Raw genomic sequence first — 23,257 nt, forward strand, 5'->3', positions numbered from 1 at the left:
ATTGACTTCACAAACAACCCTGAGGTTTTACTTCTGCAAGATGGGAACAAGAACCTTCCCATCTCCCAGGTGAGCCTGAGGGAGGCTCCCTGGATGTCTGTGGTCTCTGCAAGGGGATGGAGCACTGCCCTCAGAGAGACTTCAGTATGATGGCAGAGCTAGGGGACATTCCAAGTGGGACATGGCTCCTGTCTTCTAGGCACCCACAGCGTCTCTGAGAGGGGACACAGCCCAGAGCAGCTCTGGGACTTTGCTCTGTGCCTGGCCTAGCTGCGGGGCTGTTCAGGTGCCATCACCCTTGACATTTTTTGCAGAGAATCCTGAGGCACTGGGCTAGGCCGGGGAGCCAGCTGCCACAGGCTGCGTCCCTCCCTAGGGTGTTCGCACGTGCTCCCCGCTTCCTGGCAGGTTTCCCTGCCTGGGCTTGGCAAGGCTGCTTCCTCGTGACCCTTCAATCCCGGCCCAATGTCCTTGCTCAGGAAAAAAATGCCATTTCTAACCCCAGAATGGCCCCCGTCCCACCAAGCTACTCCCCACAGTTGAGAAACTCGGCGTTGATGTGTTTACTGGCTGTGGTCATCCCGTCCCTTCCGGAGGGGGGACGGGCACGGACCGGACGTCAGCCTCAGTTTCCCCACCGGCCGATGGCGGATCCTTGGGAGGCCCAAGCTCCCTCCCGGGCCAAGGGCGGAGGGCGGGAGCGGTGGGGGGGCGCGGACTGGACGCCAGCCTCAGTTTCCCCACCGCCCGGTGGTGGATCCCCGGGAGGCCCAAGTTCCCGGCGGGGCGCGGGGGGCACGAGGCCGGGCAGGGGGGGCGCGGGGCCCGGGGAGGGCGGGAGCGGGGGGGAGGGGCGTGGGGGAGGGGCGTGGGCGGCGGCGCCACCTTAAGGCGGCTCAGCCCGCGGCTCCCGGCCGAGCCCCGCCGGAGGGAGGCGGCTCCGCGCGGGGCCCGCCGCCCGCGCCGCCGCCGCCGCCGCCGAAACCGGCCACAGCGCGCCCGACCCTGAGCGCCGGCTGCCGCGGCCGCCCCCGCCGCCCCCCGCCCGCCCCGCCCGCCCCGCGACCCCCGGCGCGCGCGCTCGGGGTGGGGGGCGCCGGGGACACCCGGGTCCCCTGCCCCGCGCCTTGCCTCCCTCCTCCTCCTCCTCTCTCGGCCCCCCTTCCCCTCCCTCTGTTGTCCCCCCTCCCCGACCCCCACATCGCCAAGCTCCGGTGGCGCCCGGGGCCTCGCCGAGGCAAGATGTACCCCCAGGGAAGGCACCCGGTGAGTGGGGCTGCGGGGAGGGGCCCGCCACCCCCCCACCCCGCGTCCGGGTCCTCGGACTCTGACGCGCCCCCCCCCCTCCGCCGCCCCCAGACCCCGCTGCAGTCCGGCCAGCCCTTCAAGTTCTCGATCTTGGAGATCTGCGACCGCATCAAGGAGGAATTCCAGTTCCTGCAGGCGCAGTACCACAGGTGAGGGACCCGAGTTCACCTGGGCGCCCCCGGGGCAGGGGAAGTGGGGGGCTCCCCTGGGGGCCAGGGCCAGACATCCACCAGGTGCAGCCGCAGATGGACTGGGGTCTGGGGACAGTTGGTGGTGCCGGCGTGTTTGGGGCCCAGGAGGGGGCGGGGTGGGACTGGCCGGGACAGGAGACGGGGAGGTTAGGAAGTGGGGGGGGGAGCGAGCCCACCTGTGGCGGCTGTGGGACTCCCCCCAAGCCATCTCCCCTTCCCAGCCTCAAGCTGGAATGCGAGAAGCTGGCCAGTGAGAAGACGGAGATGCAGCGACATTATGTCATGGTGAGGGTCAGAATCCTGGTGCCAGGGCTGGGGCAGTGGGGAAGCTGCTTGCTGGGGGTCGGCCCCTGCCCCCGCTCCGAGCCTCCTCTTCCCTGTCTGTAAATTGGGCCAGTGGGGATTTCGGGCTGTCTGGGAAGGCCCTCCCAGCTCCTGAGAGCAGAGACAAGGATGCCCCCTCTCCTCATGGACATCTGGGGTGGGGGCGAGGGTCTCTGGGGACAGCAGAGGGGCCCCTCCAGGCAGAGGTTTGTTTGCTCCTGTGGGTGCCTCCCCTGGGACCACATGGGGCTGGGGGATTCTGTGTCCTGCTGTGCCTGGGGGCTCTTGGAAGACCCCAGTGTCGCCCAGCACAGTGCTAGGCACACACTCGCCTTGGACCCCAGACACTGCGTTTGCTTTGCAGTATTATGAGATGTCCTACGGGCTCAACATCGAAATGCACAAGCAGGTAACTGCGGGGTGGGGGGAAGGGGTATCCACGGGGAGGGTGCGGGTCTGGAAGCCGTGGGGAGACCCAGTGAGGGCAGCGTGGGGCAGAGCAGACCCAGGGAACAAGGGTTTTGTCCTGTAATTTCCGCAGAGGCCCCAGAGCACTAATTTGGGAACAGGGGGCAGATTGGAGCCTCATCAAAGGAAAATGATGCTCAACTTCGGATGCAGAGGCCGGCAGTGGGCAGGGACCAGGCAGGGGCCAGCGTCCCTATCCCAGGGAAGGCTGGCAGCAGGGACTGGGCAGCCAGGTCAGGGAGGCTGGGGAGGTGACTTCTGTCCCAGGACGGGGCTGGAGGAACACTCTTGGAGAGTCTGCAGTTGTGCGACGGAGGCCAAGATTCGTTGCTTTTTGAAATTTCCAAGATCGATCCCACGGGCTTGGCTGGAAGGCTCAGAGATTGTTCTCAAGGCCCTGAATTTGAACCCACGGTTCAGACTGACCCTGTCATTTCAAGACAGACGTCAGCATTCTGTGGGCTGTCCCCGGGGCTCTGAGATGGACGCCGACGGTATGACGTGAGGCACAATGTTCTGAGACTTCCAAGCTTCTGAGTGTAGCGTGAAGGTCCTGAGAGAGAGACCTCAGGGTCCTGAAATAGACCTCGAAGTTCTGAGATTGACTCGTGTGGACTGAGATGCGTCACAAGGCTCTGAGGCTGTCCCCAAGCCTCTGAGTGTGATCTCAACGTTCTGAGATAGACCCAAAGGTTCTGATGTTAGCTCCGTGGTCCAAGATTTACCTCGAGATCCTGAGACCAACAGATGGTTTCTAAGAGGATAAGAAGGGTCCCAAGATTGTGAGCTTGATGGACTCTTAGATTTTGTTCACCAGAATATTAGAATTAGTGGGAGAGCTTCATGTTGGGGCTTCCAGGTGGGTGGGAAGAACAAGGGGGCTGGGAGTGTGGGGTGCCTGGGGGTGTCCACCCTGGCGTGCTTGCCTGTGTGTGTGTGGGCTCTGCTGGTTCCGATGTGGGCAGGAGGGGGTTGTCTGCTCCGAGCATGGCGTGGACCCATGGGTGCATGCAGTAGACCCCGCAGTGGAGGACACAGGGCAGGGCTCAGGCCCTGGGAGCCCTCCTGGTGTTGGGATCTGGGACTCCAGGCGGGGGTCCCTCTCTCCTTGCTCGTGTATGCTGCCCTCAGAGCCCTGCGTGTCTGCGGTCTGTGCCTGGGCTGGGTCTGTGCGCTGCTTCCTGCAGATCTGTGGGGCGTGTGTCTGGCAAGTGGTGCATCTGTGACTCCTAGGACCTCAGCCCTGGTCTTCTGGGCTCCAGGCCACCCTGGGCCTCACGCAGCTGGGCAAACAGGCTCCGAGTCCCTCCTTCCTCCGCCTGGTGCCTCCTCGTGCACCTTCAGGGCGACAGGTCCCCCAGCCCTCAGCCCAGCTTTGCAAATGTTTGGTCCCCGCCTGGGAGTTGAGGGCCTGGGGTTCCGGTCTCCTCCTCCTCCAAGCCTCTTCTTGCTTCGTGCCAGGCAGAGATCGTGAAGCGGCTCAGCGGTATCTGTGCCCAGATCATCCCCTTCTTGACCCAGGAGGTGAGTGGGCCGAGGTGGAAGGAGATGGAGAGGGGAGGTCTGGGCGGTCGCCGCGGGCACTGTCTACCGTAGCCAGCAGCGCAGATAGAGAACATTTGCTCACGGCAGAAAGTCCCGCGGCCCCCACAGGGAGGGAGGGAGGTGTTGGCTGAGCGTGAGGACTGGGGGCTTCTCCCCCCTTGATTGGTATCCAGGTGTAGAGCTGCCCCCCTCAAGCCCTGCTGGTGCCCGATCTGAATCCTGGCTGTGTGGCCTTGAGCAGGACTGTGCCTTTCTGTGTCTGTCTGCTTATCAGCATTGGCCCAAGGTTTAGATGAGCTAATACGTGCAAAGTGCTGAGGATGGTGCCAGGCGCTGAGTCAGCACCCAGTAAAAGCGAACTCTCAGGTTATGCTAGGTGACATATCACAAAAGGACAGACACTGTGTGATTCCACTTACAGGAGGTCCCTGGAGTCATCAGATCCATAGAGACAGAAAGAGTGGTCAGTGCCAGGAGCTGGGGAGGGGGTGGGGAGTGAGTGTTTCACGGGGACAGAGCTTCAGTTTGGGAAGATGAGAAAGTTCTGGAGATGGAGGGTGGTGATAGTTGCACGGTATTGTGAATGTGCTTAATGCCACTGGGCTGTGCACTTAGAAATGGTTAAAATGGTAAATTGTTATGTATTTTTTTGCCAGTGTGAAAAAGATAGAAATAGGACATACGTATAATAGTGTGAGCATTTTATTGAAACTTCAAAACAAAAAGTTAGCCCTTGGGAGAATGCCCCAAATTCCTTCCAGCCTCAGGACCTTTGCACTGGCTGTTCAAAAGAAAGAAAGAAAGAAAAAGAAAGAAACAAGTCTTTCTTTTTCTGTGTCTTTCTTTTTTTTTTTTCAAAGAGATGGGGTCTTGCTATGTTGTCCAGGCTGGTCTCAAACTCCTGGGCTCAGGTGATCCTCCCGACTCAGCCTTCTGAGTAGCTGGGACTTCAGGTGTGCACCACTACACCCGACTTGAATGTTCCTGTTTCCATCAGGAACATTCTGTCTCCATAGAGACATAAGAATAGGTTTCACTTCAGAGTGGATAAACTGGGTGGGGGGGGGCCTTCATTGCAGCAGTGGGTACCAAGATCAGAGGGGAGATGCCCAATTTGGTTTGGACCCTACCAAGTCTGTGATTTCTGGAAGCTTGGGATGGGGAGAGGTCCTGTCTAGACAACAGAATGGAGCAGTGGTGTCTAATGACACCAAGAGTGGGGACAAAGTGGCCCAGACTGAGAAAGACAAGAAATGTGGCTAAAAGGACTTTTGGAGGCAGTGAATAAAAGCACACATTATCTGTCCCAGCAACTCCACTCTTCTAGACCAGGAAGTAGCAAACTACAACCCAAGGGCCAAATCCGGCCCTCCACTTGTCTTTGTAAATAAAGTTTTACTGGCACACAGCCACGCCCATTGGTGTACAAGTCCTCTAAACTGAAGCAGCTTTCCTGCTGCAAGGGCGGAGTTGAATAGTTGCAGCCTGCAAAAGGAGAATCTTCCTCTCCAGCTGTTTATAGAAGAAGTCTGCAGACTAATCCCGGGTACACCCACATAGCAGTGTAGCAGTGTACCACTACTGGAGCCTCATGTTAGTGTCCCAACACCTCCTCGGTGGGGACAGCACAAGTGCCCATCCTTGAGCGTAGGGACGTGCAAGCTGCCTCATAGTACACACGGCAGGATACGCTACAGCTCCACCCTCCCCTGTTGGAGCCTCCAGCCATATCTGGCCGTTTAAATTTATATTAACTCATTTTTAAATCTATTAAATTAAACTTCTATTTATTAAATGTATATTCCTTTAAATTTCACACAATTAAACATTTCGTTCCTCTGTGGCACCGGCCACATTTCAAGTGCTCGGGAGCCACATGTGGCCAGTGGCTTCCGTGTGGAATAGCAAAGACAGAGAACATTGTCCCACGGCAGAAAGTCCTACGGCCCCAAAAGCTGAACACACGAGAGCCACCCACCACATACATCAGGGATGAAGCTTAAAATGTTCTGTTGAGTGAAAGAAGCTGGTTACAAAGGAGAACACTGAGTATGAGCCCATAAAATAGTTGAAAACGGACAAATCCAGGCAGGTTTAGGAAGGCAGTCGTAGGTGGCGAAATTATACAGAAAAACAAAGACATTATTGTCATCGAGGTAGGGAAAGGAGGGCGTTACATTGTGAGGGGAGCACAGGGGGTTTCTAGAGGCTGCTAATTTCTGTTCCGGGGTCCGGGTGGTTGGTACACGGTGCTGGTTTCTAACAGCGGTTCTCTGCTGGGGGCAGTTTTTCCCTGGAGAAACATCCATGGTTGTCACAACTGGGGGTGATCCTGGCACAGAGTGGGTGGGAACTAGGGATGCTGCTCAGCACCCTGCAGTGCCTGGGATGGCCCCCACCCCCAGAGAATGATCGGCCCCAAATGTCCATGGTGCTGAGGGACAGAGCCTGATGTGGTATGATTCCTATTATAATAGTTTTAACTGCACTTAGGTTTTTGTTCTTTCCTCTGTGAGCTTGTTTATTTCACAATTCAAAACAGAAAGGGAGGGAGGAGGAGAAAGAGGAGAGACGTGGGTAGCGTGGGGCAGCGAGGAGAGGGTGCGTGGGCGGTGGGCAGGCCCCGAGGGCGTTGCCAGCGCGGAGGGGGTGGTCAGCGCGGCCTCTCCCGGTGCCCCCCGCCCCTAGCATCAGCAGCAGGTGCTCCAGGCCGTGGAGCGCGCCAAGCAGGTGACCGTCGGGGAGCTGAACAGCCTCATTGGGGTGAGTCCTCCTGGCTCCTGCCCTGCCGTGGGGAGACACCCTGTGCCCGGGTCCCTGGCACCCCGCTGGAACCACAGGGCACACCCTGGGCTCAAACCCCTCCCTGCTGTCCACCCCTCTGGCCAGGGGCACTGCGGGGTGCCCGCCCCCGGCCCACCCTTCCTCCTCTCCAGCAGCAGCAACTCCAGCCGCTGTCGCACCATGCCCCACCCGTGCCCCTCACCCCCCGGCCAGCTGGGCTGGTGGGTGGCAGTGCCACCGGGCTGCTCGCCCTGTCCGGAGCGCTGGCCGCCCAGGCGCAGCTGGCGGTGGCTGCCAAGGAGGACCGAGCCAGCGTGGAGGCCGAGGGGTCCAGAGGTGAGTGGGCATCAGGGTGGCATGGGCGGGGTGGAGGACCAAGCTTATCACAGTACGAGCACCCAACGGGCTGTGTGTCCTTGGGCAAGTCACTACCCCCCTCTGGGCATCTGTCTGAATCGGGTGGGGAAGGGACAGTCCACACGTGCCAGGCTGTCAGAAGGACGGGGAGGTTCCCACCTGAGCAGGGGGCTTCATAATCCGTAGAGGACTGGCCCCTCTGGCGCCATGGGGTCCGAAAGCCTCATTCTTCCTCCTCCTCTCTCTCCTCCCCTCACCCCCAACCTGCCAGCGGAGAGAGCCCCGAGCAGGGTAAGTCCAGGGGCCCCCTGAGCCTCGCTTTGTAGTGCCCTGGGCCGGGTCGGTCATTCTGAGCTGATGGAGCCACAGAACCAGGCCCACAGCCCTGTTTCCACAAGGCTAGGGTTTGATGTATGTACATTTTTCAATCTTGAGCTACTTTTTGGGGGGGCTGTGGGGAAAATTGAATAAATGAAAGCACCCCTTGGGATCCCTGTCCCAGCCTCCTGTTGGTTCACTCATGCATCCTCCACTGAGTTACCTGCAAGACTGCTGCCCCATAGGGACACAATACCAATGGGGCGGGGGGGGGGCGGTGATATTTCAGAAAGTGCTTTAATTTGGAAATAATTAGAGGTGCAAGGGAGATTACAAACAAACGTGTGGAGAGGCCCCAGGCGCCCTTCCCCCACCTTCTCCCACAGGTAACCTGTAGTGTAACTAGAATAGCAAATGCAGGACACTGACATTGGTCCTAGGTGTGAGGCTTTTATTCACTCTGTGTGTGTGTGTGTTTATGCCATTTTATCAGGCACTTAGTCTCGGATAAGCATCTTTGCAATCTTTCATGTAATTTTAAATTTTCTAGTAGCCTTGATTAAAAAAGTTAAAAGCAACAGGTGAAATCAAATTCAATAGTCTGTTTTTTTTTTTTTTTTGAGACAGAGTCTAACTCTGTTGCCCTGGCTAGAGTGAGTGCCGTGGCGTCAGCCTAGCTCACTGCAACCTCAAACTCCTGGGCTTAAGCGATCCTACTGCCTCAGCCTCCCGAGTAGCTGGGACTACAGGCATGCGCCACCATGCCCAGCTAATTTTTTTTCTATATATATTTTTAGTTGTCTAGATAATTTTTATTTCTATTTTTAGTAGAGACAGGGTCTTGCTCAGGCTGGTCTCGAACTCCTGACCTCGAGTGATCCACCCGCCTCGGCTTCCCAGAGGGCTAGGATTACAGGCGTGAGCCACCGCGCCCGGCCTAGTCTGTTTTATTTAACACAATGTATCCAAATTATGGTCCTTTCAACCTGTAAGCAATATAAAAATTACTAATGTGGCTCATGCCTGTGATACCAGCACTCTGGGAGGCCGAGACGGGAGGATTGCTTGAGGTCAGGAATTCAAGACCAGCCTGGGCAAGAGCGAGACCCGTCTCTACTAAAAAAAATAGAAAAAATTAGCCAGGCATGGTGGTGGCGCCTGTAGCCCCATCTAACTTGGGAGGCTGAGACAGGAGGATCGCTTGAGCCCAGGAGTTTGAGGTTGCAGTGAGCGAGGCTGACACCACAGCACTCTGGCCTGGGCGACAGAGGGAGACTCTGTCTCAAAAAAAGAAAAAATTGCTAATGAGATATCTTACATTTTTTAAAATCACACCAAGTCTCCGAGTGTCCCAGTGCCTGTTGCACGAGAGTGCGTCCCAGTCGGCACTGGGCACATCGTAAGCACCACTCTGCAGTATGCTGAGTGCTCTAGAATGTGCTGGAAAACAAACCAGCCAAGAAACAATGAAACCAACAGAATAAAAGGTACTGAACAGAGAAAAAAGAAGCCTCTCTTCTTCCTCCGTCCCAGTGCAGCCCCCAGTGCAAACACCAGTAATGGTTTTTAATGTGTCCTGCACAAAAATGGCGGTGGTTGCAGGTTAGGGCGCTGTCGTGGGCTCTCTGGAGGCTGCAAGTCCACAGGGCCGCGCTCCCGCTGCAGCCTCCTGGGCAGGACCCTTCCTTGCCGCTTCTAGCCTGGTGGCCCCTGGCAGGCCTTGGTGTCCCTTGGCTTGTAGCTGTGTCACACCACGGTGGATTTAGGGCCCACCCTCATCCACTGTGACTTCATCTGCACTTGCTCATTGCACCTGCAAAGACCCTATTTCCAACTAGAGTGTTGTCGTGAGGCTCCTGGTGGACACGGGATCTGGGCGACCCTGTTCATCCTACGACCGTGCCCTTCGTCACCCGTCTCCAGAGCTGACAGCTGTCTCCCACCCCCGCAGTCCCAGTCTCCCCTGAAATGACCCCTGTTGTCCATTTGGAGCATCTCTTTGCAGATTTCTCTCCTGTGTAACATACATCGCACACACACCAACACGTTACATACACGCACACCTACATGTTACATACATGCACGCAGGGTTACCTGCAGGGAACGCCCTAGGAGAATGATCCCCACAGGGTGAAGGGTGTGAGAAGAAACGGTGGTTCGCCAATGTGCTCTTCTGCCCCCAGGCAACATTTGGCATTGTCCGGGGACATTTTGGGGGTTTATTGACTTAGGGCGCGCGCACCAGGCATCTGGCGAGCAGAGCCCAGGGGACGCCGCTCAGCACACTGCAGTGCCCAGGACAGCCCCACCCCAGAGCACGACCCGGCCTCAGTATCCGTCGTGCCAGGAAAGCCGGGTGTGCAGATGCGTTTCTGTAGGGTTAACGGTCAGGTCAGCACTCGCTTATGCCAGGCACCGTGTAAGTGCTTGTCCCACAGCTGTCACCTCGTATCTGCACAGCAACCGCAGGAGGTAGGCACTGTTACTATCCCCATTTCACAGATGAGGACTGTAGCATTGAGGTTGCCCTGGGAATGAAGGTCCCATTTCCCAGATGGGAAGGAAGCTTGAGGTCCAGACGCTAATACCAGCCGCAGGAGGGGGGCACCCTCCGTCTTGGCTGGACCACAATGCAATCTGGGGGCCCAGGCCCCTGACCCCTCCTCCTGCCTGGCCCCTGTCTCTCTGCAGAGTGTGTCCCCCTCGCCCCCTGAGAGTCTCGTGGAGGAGGAGCAACCAAGTGGCTCTGGTGGCAACGGGAAGGAGAGAGCAGAGGATAAGGATCTGTCAGGCCCTTATGTAAGTGGGGAGCAGGCGGGGTGGGTATGGGTGGCCTACAACAGCCCCCAGCCTGGCCCCTTGGAGCCTTCCAGAGCCCAGTTCTGGCTGTGACTCTCTCACTCCACAGCCTTCCATAGCTCCCCAGTGCTCAGAGCACTGGCCAATCAGAAGAGATGCTGTGGTGCCCAGCTTAACACTTTAGCTGCCCTACATTTAGTCTATGCACCCTCTGGGCTTTGCAGCCATTTCCCCACCCTGGTTTTTGTTCCAGCTGTTTCTTTCCTCCCTTCTCCTAACTCTCAGAAACTGGTTTCTCCACCAAGGCACAAAAATGCTGTCTCCTGCAGGAACCCTCCTTCCCTGACCCCCTCCAGAGGGCTGGGACCCCTCCTCTCGTGGTCACATTGCCGCACACCTGTAGTCTCAAGTGCTGGTACCCCAGGGGCCAGGCTGAGGGTAGGGGCCGGGCCACAGCCCTCTCTCCTCTGCAGGGGTGGCTGCAACCTGGTCCCAGCTGACCAGCGGGCTCCATGGTAGCTGATCCTATCCTGCTGTTTCTCAGAGAAGCCTTAAATCTTTCTTTTCATACAAGAGCTCATTTTGTAAATGTCGGCAACTCATTTTCATCGAAAGAAATCTGAGCATGGCGGGAAACCCACTGGCTGGGTGGATCTGGCTTCCCTGCTGCAACCTTTTTTCTTCCCTTGGTTTCTTGCCAAAGCAGAGGTTCCAACATGTCAGGGTCCCGTCCCACCCCCGCCTCCCCACCCGGGTGCCCAGGATAGTGTTTTGTGCATCCTGGAAGGGAGTTGGAGCGCTTGGTCTTTCTCCCAAGGGCAATGGGGAGCTATAGAGGGATGTGGAGCAGAGGTGGAGATAGGCCTTAGGGAAATCTCTCTGGGGCCAGCTTGGGGGCTCCCTGGAGAGATTGCTGTGCACGTGCAGCCTTCTCCTCTGCGTCTTAGGATCCCAGTGACAGGCCGGGGCCTGTGGACATGTGCTCCCCTTCCTGGGGACCTGTTGGGGGCTTGGGGCAGGGCTGTGAACAGGAAGGGCTCTCTCCCCGTGTCCCCCTAGGAAAGCGATGAGGACAAGAGTGACTACAACCTGGTGGTGGACGAGGTGGGTCCAGGGGTTCAGCCTCTCCCTCTCCCCACTCTGGGCACAGAGTGAGGGGTGGGTTTTCTGGACTGGGGACCCCAGAGGAAGTGGGGTTCCTGGTCCCCTCTCTGTGGGTGGTGGTGATGGGGCCGGGAAGAGTGGGGATGCCCCCGGGGGACACCCAGGCCCCGGCCTCCTCTCCATGGTGCAGGTCAGGAAACGTAGGGGCAGAGAACACGGGAAACAGGCAGAAGTGGCTTCGAGTCCTGGTCACTGTGTACCTTGTGGGGGAGGGAAGTGATACCCCCTTCCCTGACCTCACTTCCCCCCATCTGTTCAATGGGGAAAATAAAACCAAGCCCTGATGGAGTCGTTGCTGTGTGTGCTCATGGACTAGATCCTGTCATTAAACCCATTGCACAGATGAGTAAACTGAGGCACCAGGAAGTTTCATAAATCAGGGTGGGTCATCAGTGCCCCGTCTAGACGTTGGATGGGGCGTTGTGAGGAGGAGAGAGAAGGGCTTTTCTTCCTGTCTCACTTCATCCCCACTCAACATCACCTCCTCAAACCCAGGACCAACCCTCAGAGCCCCCCAGCCCAGCCACCACGCCCTGTGGAAAGGTGCCCATCTGTGTGCCTGCCCGCCGGGACCTCGTGGACAGTCCAGCGTCCTTGACCTCCAGCCTGGGCTCACCGCCTCCCAGAGCCAAGGAGCTTGTCCTGGTAAGAGGCATGGTTGGAGGTGGGGGGCCTTGAAACTCACTTCATTCCTCCGGGAGATCTGGAAACAGACACTGCCACAGAGGACACAGGGCCGAGAGGCATCAGGCTGGCATTGTCCACCACTTCTTCCTCCTACATGGACTCAGTTCCTTGAGCCTAAGTAAATATTACAAGGAAACTTTCTAAAGAAATTCTCTAAATAAATATTCAAAGGCAACTTAGCCTCTTTATGGGGAAACCAAGTGTCTCTTGTGCTGAATTGGAAATCCCATGGAAATACACATGGGAAACACCGCCCCCCCCCCTGCCCCGGAGAGTGGGCGCCTGCCTGACCCAGGCTGGATCCAGGCCTGCAAGGGTTAAGGCCTCCCAGAGGTGAGCGGAGACTCACCTGGGCCCAGCCTGACCTGCGGGAAGATAATTTATATAGGAACCAGGTTCCCCTGGCACCTCTGTAGTTTAATGCCAGGTGTGTGGGGCTGTCTACAAAGCACCTCAGGGGCATGCGGGATTCTGCTCCGTGTGTGACTCCCTCCTCCCCAGATCCCCCCTCCCTGCTCTGCACTTACCCAGGGATGGGAAAAGTATGTCAGTTTCCAGGCCTCCCCTCCCAGCAGGTTGCCATGGCAACCACCAGAGGTTGGGGCTCCCGGTCCATCTTAAGTGCCCTCCTCCCACTCCAGGGAGACTTTCCAGGGGGAGGGCCCCTCTCCAGTCTGGAGAAGCCCCCCGGGAGTCCTCCCTGACCCCACGGTTGTCCCACTCAGTCCCTCTTGAGGGTGGGCGTGCGGGCTGTCACCGTTGGTGAAGCGGAGACGGCAGACAGACACAAGACAAGGAGGCGAAGTTTCTTGGAAGACAGAGGAGGGAATGACATAAAGCCCAGACAACAGAGTGTGTCCCTAGATGGAGGTCAAGCTGTCCCTTTCCTGGAGTCCCCCCCTTGGGGAGGGACAGCTGTGGCTGACACCCCCCGCCCCGTGGAAAACAAGGAAGATGGCACCACGTACGAGGTGCTCTTTCTACACCTGGGACTGTGCCCCTCTGGGGTCTCCCCCATCATGAGCCCACCCAGTTTCTCATTCACCACCCTCAAGGATCTCCACAGCCTCTAACCTTGTTGCCTTCTTACAGGGGACATCACTGTCCCCTGGGGATCCCCAGCCCCTGCATGGTATGCCACACCCCACTTACACCCCCCCACCCCCTCCGCCACCCCCTCTTCCTCACCGCACATGCGCATGGCATGCCTTAGCGTATGAACACGCCGGTGCTGTGATGGGGGTGCGAGTCGGTGGGTTTCGGCGCACACATGTGTGTGCGCCCCTCCCTGTGGGCACACCCTGGGTGCCCATCACAGCCAGGTACCCACCAGGCTTTCCAATGTGCATGGACACGCACATGCCCCCTCCTCCAGGCAGGCAGCTGTGGGGCCCGTTCCCCCACTGTGTGCACCTGCAACAGCAGAGTTTTTAGAAACAGGGTCTCACTGTGTCACCCAGGCTGGAGTGCAGTGGCGTCATCACAGCTCACTGCGGCCTCCAACTCCTGTGCTCAAGCCATCCTCCTGCCTCAGCCTTCCGAGTAGCTGGGACTATAGGTGTATACCACCACGCCTGGTTAAGTTTTAAATTTTTTGTAGAGATGGAGTTTTACTGTGTTGCCCAGGTTGGTCTTGAACTCCTGGCCTCCCAAAGTGCTGGGATTATAGGCATGAGCCACCACACTCAGCCCCTCCCATCCGATTTCTGGCCACATCCCTGGGCCACAACGCGCCAGGTGCCTGGTGGCATTCAGCCCTGTCCTTTTTCTGCAGAATGACCTTTCCGCCAGCACTCCTGCCTCCAAGTCCTGCGACTCCTCCCCGCCCCAGGACACATCCACCCCCGGGCCCAGCTCTGCCAGTCACCTGTGTCAGCTCACTGCTAAGCCAGCGCCCTCCACGGACAGCATTGGTGAGCACCCTGCCTCCTGGCGCCTGCCAGCGTAGGCCTCAGCTCTGAAGGTTTCCAGAAAAAGGTAGGGGGTGGGGAGACAGGAGGTTCGGATTCCAGCCCTGGCATTCACTGCCTTGGCCCTAGCTAGACGCTGCCTCGCTCTGGGCCTAGTTTCCTCATCATCTTGCCCTGACAGTTAGGGAAACTGAGACCCAGAGAGTGGAGGTGACTTATTTGGGGGGCTTCAGCCTAGTACGCTTGAGAAACAAGCTTTGGAGTCAGACACTTTGGGTTTCAAGCCAGGCTTAGGTGCTCACCAGCTGGTGACCTTGGGCAAGTGACCCAATCTCTTTGTTTTTTTTTTTTTTTTTTTGAGACAGAGTCTCACTCTGTTGCCCAGGCTAGAGTGAGTGCCGTGGCATCAGCCTAGCTCACAGCAACCTCAAACTCCTGGGCTTAAGCGATCCTACTGCCTCAGCCTCCCGAGTAGCTGGGACTACAGGCATGCGCCACCATGCCCGGCTAATTTTTTCTATATATATTTTTAGCTGTCCATATAATTTCTTTCTATTTTTAGTAGAGACGGGGGTCTCGCTCTTGCTCAGGCTGGTCTCGAACTCCTGAGCTCCAACGATCCGCCTGCCTCAGCCTCCCAGAGTGCTAGGATTACAGGCGTGAGCCACCACGCCTGGCCCCCAATCTCTTTGAGTCTCAGTTTCCCCATCACTAATCTGGGGGATGACAATACTTGTCTTTTCTTGTGGCCCTGTGCTGGTTCTGGGACCCCAAAAGAACTTGGCCTTGGAACCTCCCAGGTGGCAGACGACAAGACCCAGACCTCAAAACTCCCAGCCCTGTATAATCAGGGCAAGGGTAGAGGGTGGGCAAGGCTGGAGGTTGGCAGTGAGGCTTAAGGATGTTCCTGAGAACTTGACGGACACTTGGTCTGGGTTTTGAAGGATGATTAGGAGTTTGCCAACTAAAAGAAAGGAAAACTCATGTCAACCAGAGAAACTATATATATTGTTTCCGGAGGTGTCCCATGATATGGCCGATGTGGGACCAGAGCACGGAAGCTCTGAATGACGAGCCAGGGAGAGCCCAAGGCAGTGGGAGGCCAGATCTCGGTCCAGGTGTCTGAAGACCTGTCCTTGCCTCTTCCCACTCAGCCCTGAGGAGCCCTCTGAGTCTGTCCAGCCCTTTCACCACATCCTTCAGCCTCGGCTCCCACAGCACCCTCAACGGGGACCTCTCTGTGCCCAGCTCCTATGTCAGTCTCCACCTGTCCCCCCAGGTCACCAGCTCTGTGGTGTATGGACGCTCCCCCATGGTGAGTCCTCAGGGTGGGACGACCAGGCAGTGTCAGAAGGGTCCAGGGGCTGGAGGCTGGGAGGAGAAACCAGCTACACAGGAGAGACAAAAAAATGGAGAAACGGAAGGGACCCTTGGCTCAGGAAGTGTGTGTAGGAAGATGATGTGAGGGTCTCAGTGGCCCCACAAGCTTAATACACATCAGCACTTTTGACCCCGGAAAAAGCAACTGGGATTAAGGCGCATGAAGAAGAGCAGAGTGCTCTGGCCCTAGGAGATTATTTACAAGGACTGGCAGTGTCCCGGATTTGTTCTGGAGGCTGCAGTTTGTAGACCCCTGTTCTAGAGCAAGTCTCACCAGAAGATGGACAACCCTGGGGTTCTAGGATTCCCTCGACAAAGACTTTGTAGTGAAAACCTCAGCTCTCCTACGTGTTTTAGACAGAGAGCATCTCTGCTTCCATGGGGAGGGGCTGATAAACAGGGACACGGCAGAGGGGGATCACGGGCCAGGTGAGCGTGGGACAGCACAGGGGTGGGCTGGAGTCACCTGCCCCATGGTCCCACTCTGGCATTCTGACAGATGGCATTTGAATCACACCCACACCTCCGAGGGTCGTCCATCTCCTCCTCCCTGCCCAGCATCCCCGGGGGAAAGCCGTGAGTAGCAGGGTGGGGCTCCCTGCCTGGGGACGGGGCCAGTCTCTGGTCTCCTTTGAGTGCTTCCATTGTGTGTGGGGGAGGTTGGGGTTTCCCCGCTTTCCTTCCAGAAAGTCTCTTCTGTAAGATAACTGGGCTTCCTAGGCAGCGGCTGGAGACGGGTACACAAAGAGCAAAGTCTAGACAGGTGTACATGTGCTGTAATGGTAGTAGATTCTGTCCCCCGGGGGCCGTTTGGTGATATCTGGGGACATCTGTGGTTGTCATGACTGTGGGTGCCCCTGGCATGCGGTGGGTGGAGGCAGGGACACTGCTCAGCACCCACAGTGCCCAGGACGACCCTGACCCAGAGAACGAACCGGCCCGAGTATCAGTAGAACTTTCTGCAGTGACGGGCATGTTGTAGGTCCTACTGCTGTCCACTCTGGGTGCCACCAGCCACGTGTGTGGCTTTTGAGCACTTGCCATGTGGCCAGTGCAACTGAGGAACTGAAACATTGGATGTATCTTATTGCGGTGCGTTGAAGTTTACCTGGGCACGTGCGGCCGGGGCTCCCAGGAAAGAGCAGGCTCTGAGCTCCGGCTGGCTCCGGGCATCTTCGTGGGCCTCGGTTCAAACGTTTATTAAGCGCTTGCTTAGGGCCACCACCTAGACCCTCTGCCTTTACCCTGGCTGTCCCAGGTCACCTGCCACCACGTTGTTGCCCCTCCCTAAACGCATCTGAGGGCACCAGGCAGGGCGAAGGCCCCTCCCTGCCCTCCCAGGTGAGGGTGCCAGGGGCTGTCCCCTAGGCCTGGGTCACGCCCCTGCCTCCTGTCCAGGGCCTACTCCTTCCACGTGTCCGCCGACGGGCAGATGCAGCCGGTGCCCTTCCCCTCGGACGCGCTGGTGGGCGCGGGCATCCCGCGGCATGCCCGGCAGCTGCACACGCTGGCCCACGGCGAGGTGGTCTGTGCAGTCACCATCAGCGGCTCCACGCAGCACGTGTACACGGGCGGCAAGGGCTGCGTGAAGGTGTGGGACGTGGGCCAGCCTGGCGCCAAGACGCCCGTGGCCCAGCTCGACTGCCTGGTGAGGGTGGGGTGGGGCGCAGAGGGGCGGGTGTGGGCGGGGCTGCAAATGGGGGCGGGGCTTGCAGGCTAACCTGGAGCGACGCTACTTTGGGCTCCCGAGACCCGACCTTGGGCCAGGCTCCCAGAGACCTCCCCAGGGACCAACGCCAGTCCTTGCTTCCCTCCCCGGCCCCAGAACCGAGACAACTATATTCGTTCCTGCAAGCTGCTGCCCGATGGCCGGAGTCTGATCGTGGGCGGCGAGGCCAGCACCTTGTCCATTTGGGACCTGGCGGCGCCCACGCCCCGCATCAAGGCCGAGCTGACCTCCTCGGCCCCCGCCTGCTACGCCCTGGCGGTCAGCCCGGACGCCAAGGTCTGCTTCTCCTGCTGCAGCGATGGCAACATTGTGGTCTGGGACCTGCAGAACCAGACCATGGTCAGGTGGGTGGGGGGTGCCTGTGACCCCTGGTGACACCCACCTGCCCTGTGCACAGTGGGGGCCGAGCAGTGACCTGGGAGGATGCTGGAAACAGCCCCAGTTCTAGAATGGACACCTGGGCCCTTCTGTCTCCAGGCAGTTCCAGGGCCACACGGACGGTGCCAGCTGCATTGACATTTCTGATTACGGCACCCGGCTCTGGACGGGGGGCCTGGACAACACTGTGCGCTGCTGGGACCTGCGGGAGGGCCGCCAGCTACAACAGCATGACTTCAGCTCCCAGGTGCCACTCGAGATCTGGTGGGGGAGTGGGAATGGCACAAACCCAGCATCCTTTCCTCTCCCCACGGGGTGCCCCCTCCCAGATGCAGCCAGGACTAATGTCTGCTATGGTGCCCACCTTTTTTGTCCTCCATACACATCCACAGGCCTCCCCTTTAACTTTCCAAAGACAAAGGGAAACTCCAAGGAGCTGATTGCTATTAAGATGTGGGGCCACTAAGACCCTCAGATCATCTTTCTACATGGTCTTGTCTAGCCACCATTGCCCCATGTCTTTGTCTTTCCTTGTAGAGCTGGTTTCTTCTCCCGGCCCTTAACCTCTGGGCCCCACTGAGGATTCACATGGGGGACTGTCCATACACCACAGAGGGGACAGGTGGAGGCTGATGTCAGAGCTGGGCATGGAGAGGTCCCTGTTGAGGGTGCTGTGCAAGTCTAGGCTAAAGGACGTGGTGAAGGGGCTGGGAAGAGCAGGGCTCCTCCAGACTGAGCAAAGACCATCAAGGACAGGCCTTCAGGCACCACCAACCTGTTGCTTATAGGGCAGCATGTGAGCTCCTTGTCCTGTCAGCTATGGTGTCACAGGCTAGTCTCACACACACCACACCCTGGAACACCTGAAGACCTGTGTACTTATGTTCCCTCTGGCCAAAATGCCTTTCCCTCCTTTCTTTAATTGGTGAACTCCTACACATCCTTCAAAACCCATCTCCAGTTTGCCCCTTCTCCTTGGAACTGGGAGGAGCCAGCTCCTCCTTACGTCCAACCTGCTCTTCTGTTTAGCCTGAAGAGGTCTTTGATATGGAAGTTAGGAGTGCAGGTGGACATAGCTGTCCACCCCGTGTCCCTAAGGCTTAGGTGGGCTGAGTCCATCTCCGGGGCTCCCAGGATGAGTATCTCCTATCTCACTGGGTGCCCCCACCTCTGTCTTTATATGGGAACACTTTTTTTTTTTTTTTTGAAACAGAGTCTCACTCTGTTGCCCGGGCTAGAGTGCCATGGTGTCAGCCTAGCTCACAGCAACCTCAAACTCCTGGGCTCAAGCAATCCTCCTGCCTCAGCCTCCCGAGTAGCTGGGACTACAGGCATGTGCCACCATGCCTGGCTAATTTCTTCTATATATTTTTAGCTGCCCAGATCATTTCTTTCTATTTTTTAGTAGAGACGGGGTCTCGCTCTTGCTCAGGCTGGTCTCGAACTCCTGACCTCGAGTGATCCTCCCGCCTCGGCCTCCCAGAAAGCTGGGATCACAGGCGTGAGCCACCGCGCCCAGCCATGGGAGCACTTCTGTAGGGCCAGGAAAGAACATGTGGAACCTTCTGGTCTTCTCTCTGCTGTAGATATAGGGCTATTTCTGCAGGCGTGTATTTGATAGTTTAAGACTTAGAGAGGTTCAGAGTGGGACGGGCCATTGTTCCTCTTTGTGTTTCGCATGGGGTGGGGCACCGAAGGATGGGGACACTGAGTCCTTCCAAATCAAAACAAAAAGGAATGTTGTGCGTGGGGAGAATTCCAGGCTTGGGGTTAGAAGTCCCGGCTCCTGGGCCTGGTCCTTCACAGACTTGCTGTGTCACCTTCAGGCGACACTGCCTCAGCTTCTACCATCTGCTCAAGGGGAGCGACTGTCCCGGCCTGGCTTCCCCCAGTGCTGTTGTGCGCTCAGAGCAGATAATGGTTGTGTGGCCCCGGGGCGCTGTGTATCTCTGATTAATATTAATGATCCGACATGCAGTCGCCTGCTGCTTTCGGGCCCTGGCCAGCCGCCTCTCTCCGTGGGGGCTGAGGTGGGAGAATGTTGGAGCCCCCACCATGTCCTCCCACCGGTTCTGGGTATCTCCAGCGCCCAGAGGGGCTGGTAACCCCATCTCTGCCCTGTGCCCGCCAGATCTTCTCCCTGGGCCACTGCCCCAACCAGGACTGGCTGGCCGTGGGCATGGAGAGCAGCAACGTGGAGATCCTGCACGTGCGCAAGCCCGAGAAGTACCAGCTGCACCTGCACGAGAGCTGCGTGCTGTCCCTCAAGTTCGCGTCCTGCGGTGCGGCTCCCAGGGCGGGGACCAGGGCCCTGGCCTAGAGGCTTCACTCCCCCAGAAAAAAAAAAAAAAAAAAACAAAACAGGAAAACCCAGGATGCCCAGTTCAATTTCAGTCTTGGATAAATAACAAATGATTTGTTAGTATAAGTATGTCCCAAATACTGTGTGTGACATACACTAAAAAGCCAGTAATTTGTTAGTACGAGTATAGCCCACATGGTATGGAGTGCATAGAATAAACTTTTACTAAAAAATATTTTTATTTATTTATTTTTTTTGAGACAAAGTCTCACTCTGTTGCCCCGGCAAGTGCCGTGGCGTCAGCCTAGCTCACACCAACCTCAAACTCCTGGGCTCAAGCGATCCTCCTGCCTCAGCCTCCCGAGTAGCTGGGACTACAGGTGCCACCACCACGCCCACCTAGTTTTTTCTATTTTTAGTAGACACGGGAGTCTCTCTCTTGCTCAGGCTGGTCTCGAACTCCTGAGCTCAAGCGATCCTCCCACCTTGGCCTCCCAGAGTGCTGGGTTTGCAGGCATGAGCCACTGTGCCCGGCCTAAAAAACATTTTTAAAAATTTTTTTATAGAGATGGGGTCTTGCTATGTTGCCCAGGCTGGTCTCAAACCCCTGGCCTCAAGTGATCTTCCCACCTCGGCCTCCCAAAGCGCTGGCATTGCAGGCATGAGCCACTGCTCCCCGCTTGAGAGTCTTACTTAACTGGGCATCTTGGATCTTATCTGGCAACCCTGCCACCCCCTTCTTACGGGCCAGCTGGAGCCTCTTAGAGCCTGAACTTTGCCACCTGGGAAATGCGGGGAAAGGATTGAGCCTCAGCCCTTTTGCTGGTTTTGTGCCCCCTCAGCGAGGGCAGAGGTGGCTGGAAAAAGAGGGAGAGGCCAGGCCCAGCCTGTCCCACCTCCCCCTGCAGCCACAGTGTCCCCTCCTGTAACTTTCCCTGCCCTCCCTCCCCAGGGCGGTGGTTTGTGAGCACCGGCAAGGACAACCTGCTCAACGCCTGGAGGACGCCGTACGGGGCCAGCATTTTCCAGGTAAGCAGTGGCCAGCAGCCCCCAGCCCTGGCAGGACGCCACGTGCCCTGGTGCACCAGGGTTAGATGCAGGGAGCGCCCCCATCCCCCAGGCCCACCCACCTGCCGCTCTGACCCTTCCCTGGGGTCCCAGAAGCCTCCCCACCACCAACTACCATAGCAGGGCTTGGGGGGCCTCATCCGCCCGTAGCCTGTTGGTTTTCAAAAAGTATTTTGGTTTTACTAAAATACATAGAACATTATAAAATTGACCATCTTAACCATTGTAAGCGCATAGCTCAGTGGCATTAACACATTCACAGTGTGGTGGAGCCGTCATCACCCTCCACCTCCAGAACTTTCTCGTCTTCCCAACCGAAGCTCTCTCCCCGTGAAACACTCACTCCCTGCCCCCTGCCCAGTCCCTGGCACCCACCATCCTACTTCCTGTCTCTGTGGATCTGATGACTCTAGGGACCTCCTGTGAGTGCAGAACCTTCTGTGTCTGGCTTCTCTCACTGAGCACGATGTCCTCAGGGTCCATCCATGCTGTGGCCTGTGTCAGAGCCTCGTCCCTTTTCATGGCTGCGTGATACTCCCGTGTGTGGACGGACCGTGTTGTGTTTGTCCGTCAGCTGGTGGACACTTGGGCTGTTTCCTGTCTCTGGCTGTCGTGCATGATGCTGCCGTGGGCATCCACGTACGAGTTGTCGTGTGGCCATACGTTCTCACTCTTCCGGGCAGACATCTTGGGGTGGCATTTCTGCTAACTCTGTGACCTTTTGCGGAACTGCAGGCTGTTTTCCAAATTTTCCATCCTCACTCGCAGCAAATGAGGTTTTAAAGTCCCTCCGCGTCCTCACCAACACTTGCTACTGTTTGTATTATACCCGTCCTAGTGGGTGTGCGTTGCTTTTCACATATTTAAAGGGTTACCCAAAAAATCCTGTAGAATATGTGAATAGACTTATTTGGACTTCAGGCTATGCCTAAAATCCTTAGTCTTGGGCACTTTGCAAAGTTTGCCAACCCCTGGACTTCGTCCCTGTGCTGTGTGACCTCATGCCTGGTATACACCCTCTCTGAGCTGCCCAGAAAAGCAGAGCTTCTGTTCCAGCTCTCTTGGGGTGGAGGGAACGGAGGCCCTGTTCCCCCCAGGGACACATCTGTGCAGAAGAGCCCAGCTCCAAAGCTCCTTTCTCTAGAAACGTCGTCGCCCTCCTCCTGGCCAGGAGCGTCCTGGCTCCACGCCCGGGTCCGACTCTGCCCCAGCCCGGACCACACACCCATCCTTGGGGGCCTCACCTCACTCCTCCCCTTTCTTTTCTTCTCCTCCCGGCAGTCCAAGGAGTCATCCTCAGTCCTGAGCTGTGACATCTCCAGGAATAACAAATACATCGTGACGGGCTCGGGCGACAAGAAGGCCACCGTGTACGAGGTGGTCTACTGAGACCCCCTCTTCCTGCACCCCCAGCCTGACTCCTAGGGGACACGCACGGGGAACCCAGGACAGAGGCCCCAACAGCTCCCTCCCCAGCCACGTCTGTGAGCGCTAAGCCCCGTCTGCTGTCCAGCCTGCTGCCTCCCGCCTTCCCTGCTGGGTGTGGGGAAGGGGCCCCGGGGAAATAAATGTATTTATCACAGCCGCCTGGCTGCCTGGGCTGGGCGACCAGCCATCCATCATTGCTTGTCCTGGGCACAGTTACAGGGAGGCCACCGCTGCCAGGCTGTGTGACCGTCGGTAACAGAGTGTTCATCCTACACTTGACACACGAGGCACATCTGTGCGAAAGGCCACTACCGAGACAGCGGTATGGGGCGCGGCCGTCCAGATGAGGCTGTGTAACAAACAGCACCCCTGTCCCAGTGTTTAACACAACAGACGTTTCTGCCTTGCTCACACCCAGGTGGCCTGCGGGCTTGAGCCAAGCAGGCACTCAGGGCCCCAGGCAGGAAGTTCTGCACTTCAATTTGTAGCTGCAGGGTCTGACATGGCAGGGGAGACCGGTTGCCCACTGCTTTAAATACTCTCGCCCACACTGGGCATGGGGGCTCACGCCTATAATCCCAGCACTTTGGGAGGCCGAGGCCGAGGCGGGAGGATCACGTGAGGCCAGGAGTTCAAGACTAGCCTGGACAACATAGTGAGACCCCATGTCTACACAAAATTTAAAAATTAGCTATGGTGGCACCTATAGTCCCAGCTACTCGGGAGGCTGAGGCAGGAGGATCCCTTGAGCCCAGGAGTTGGAGGCTGAGTGAGCTATGATTGTGCCACTGCACTACAGCCTGGGTGACAGAGTGAGACCCAATCCCCTCAAAAATACTCCAGCCCCTAAATTTTCTGTATCTCTTTCACTGCCAGCCCTGGGATAGAATCATCCCAAAACTCGGTGTAAATTCAAGGGGGGAGGATATAAGGTAGACACAGCTATTCAGGGTCCAGTTGCACTGCCTGTGAGACCCAGAGACCATGCTCAAGAGCCAGCCCACAGTGAGGCGCTCAGCAAACGTCATGCCCAGCAGAGGTGGTGGCTACACAGAACACGAGTAGATGAGAAACAGCCACCTGAGGGCCGAGAGGAGACTGTGCTGGAGAGTGTGGA

The 23,257-nt window shown here is 57.4% G+C and overlaps 1 protein-coding gene across 2 annotated transcripts; it reads left to right on the forward strand.

Moving 5' to 3' along the window:
• Nucleotides 1–1,100: 1,100 nt before the first annotated feature.
• TLE2 (TLE family member 2, transcriptional corepressor) lies at nucleotides 1,101–22,294 on the forward strand. Of its 2 annotated transcripts, none has more exons than XM_045544681.1 (20): nucleotides 1,101–1,266; nucleotides 1,360–1,457; nucleotides 1,721–1,784; nucleotides 2,188–2,232; nucleotides 3,753–3,815; nucleotides 6,525–6,599; nucleotides 6,773–6,956; nucleotides 7,249–7,268; nucleotides 9,987–10,094; nucleotides 11,154–11,198; nucleotides 11,754–11,903; nucleotides 13,720–13,858; nucleotides 15,010–15,170; nucleotides 15,735–15,811; nucleotides 16,634–16,883; nucleotides 17,061–17,308; nucleotides 17,442–17,589; nucleotides 19,474–19,624; nucleotides 20,597–20,673; nucleotides 21,994–22,294. In XM_045544681.1, exons 1-20 carry the CDS (start codon nucleotides 1,243–1,245, stop codon nucleotides 22,099–22,101), a joined length of 2,235 nt encoding a protein of 744 aa, XP_045400637.1. In that variant the 5' UTR covers nucleotides 1,101–1,242; the 3' UTR covers nucleotides 22,102–22,294. The 2 variants fall into 2 exon arrangements, with proteins under 2 accessions (XP_045400637.1, XP_045400644.1); XM_045544688.1 differs by having other exon boundaries at nucleotides 6,776–6,956.
• Nucleotides 22,295–23,257: the final 963 nt, after the last annotated feature.

The sequence above is a fragment of the Lemur catta genome, chromosome 1, assembly GCF_020740605.2.
Source record: "Lemur catta isolate mLemCat1 chromosome 1, mLemCat1.pri, whole genome shotgun sequence".
NCBI lineage: Eukaryota > Metazoa > Chordata > Mammalia > Primates > Lemuridae > Lemur > Lemur catta.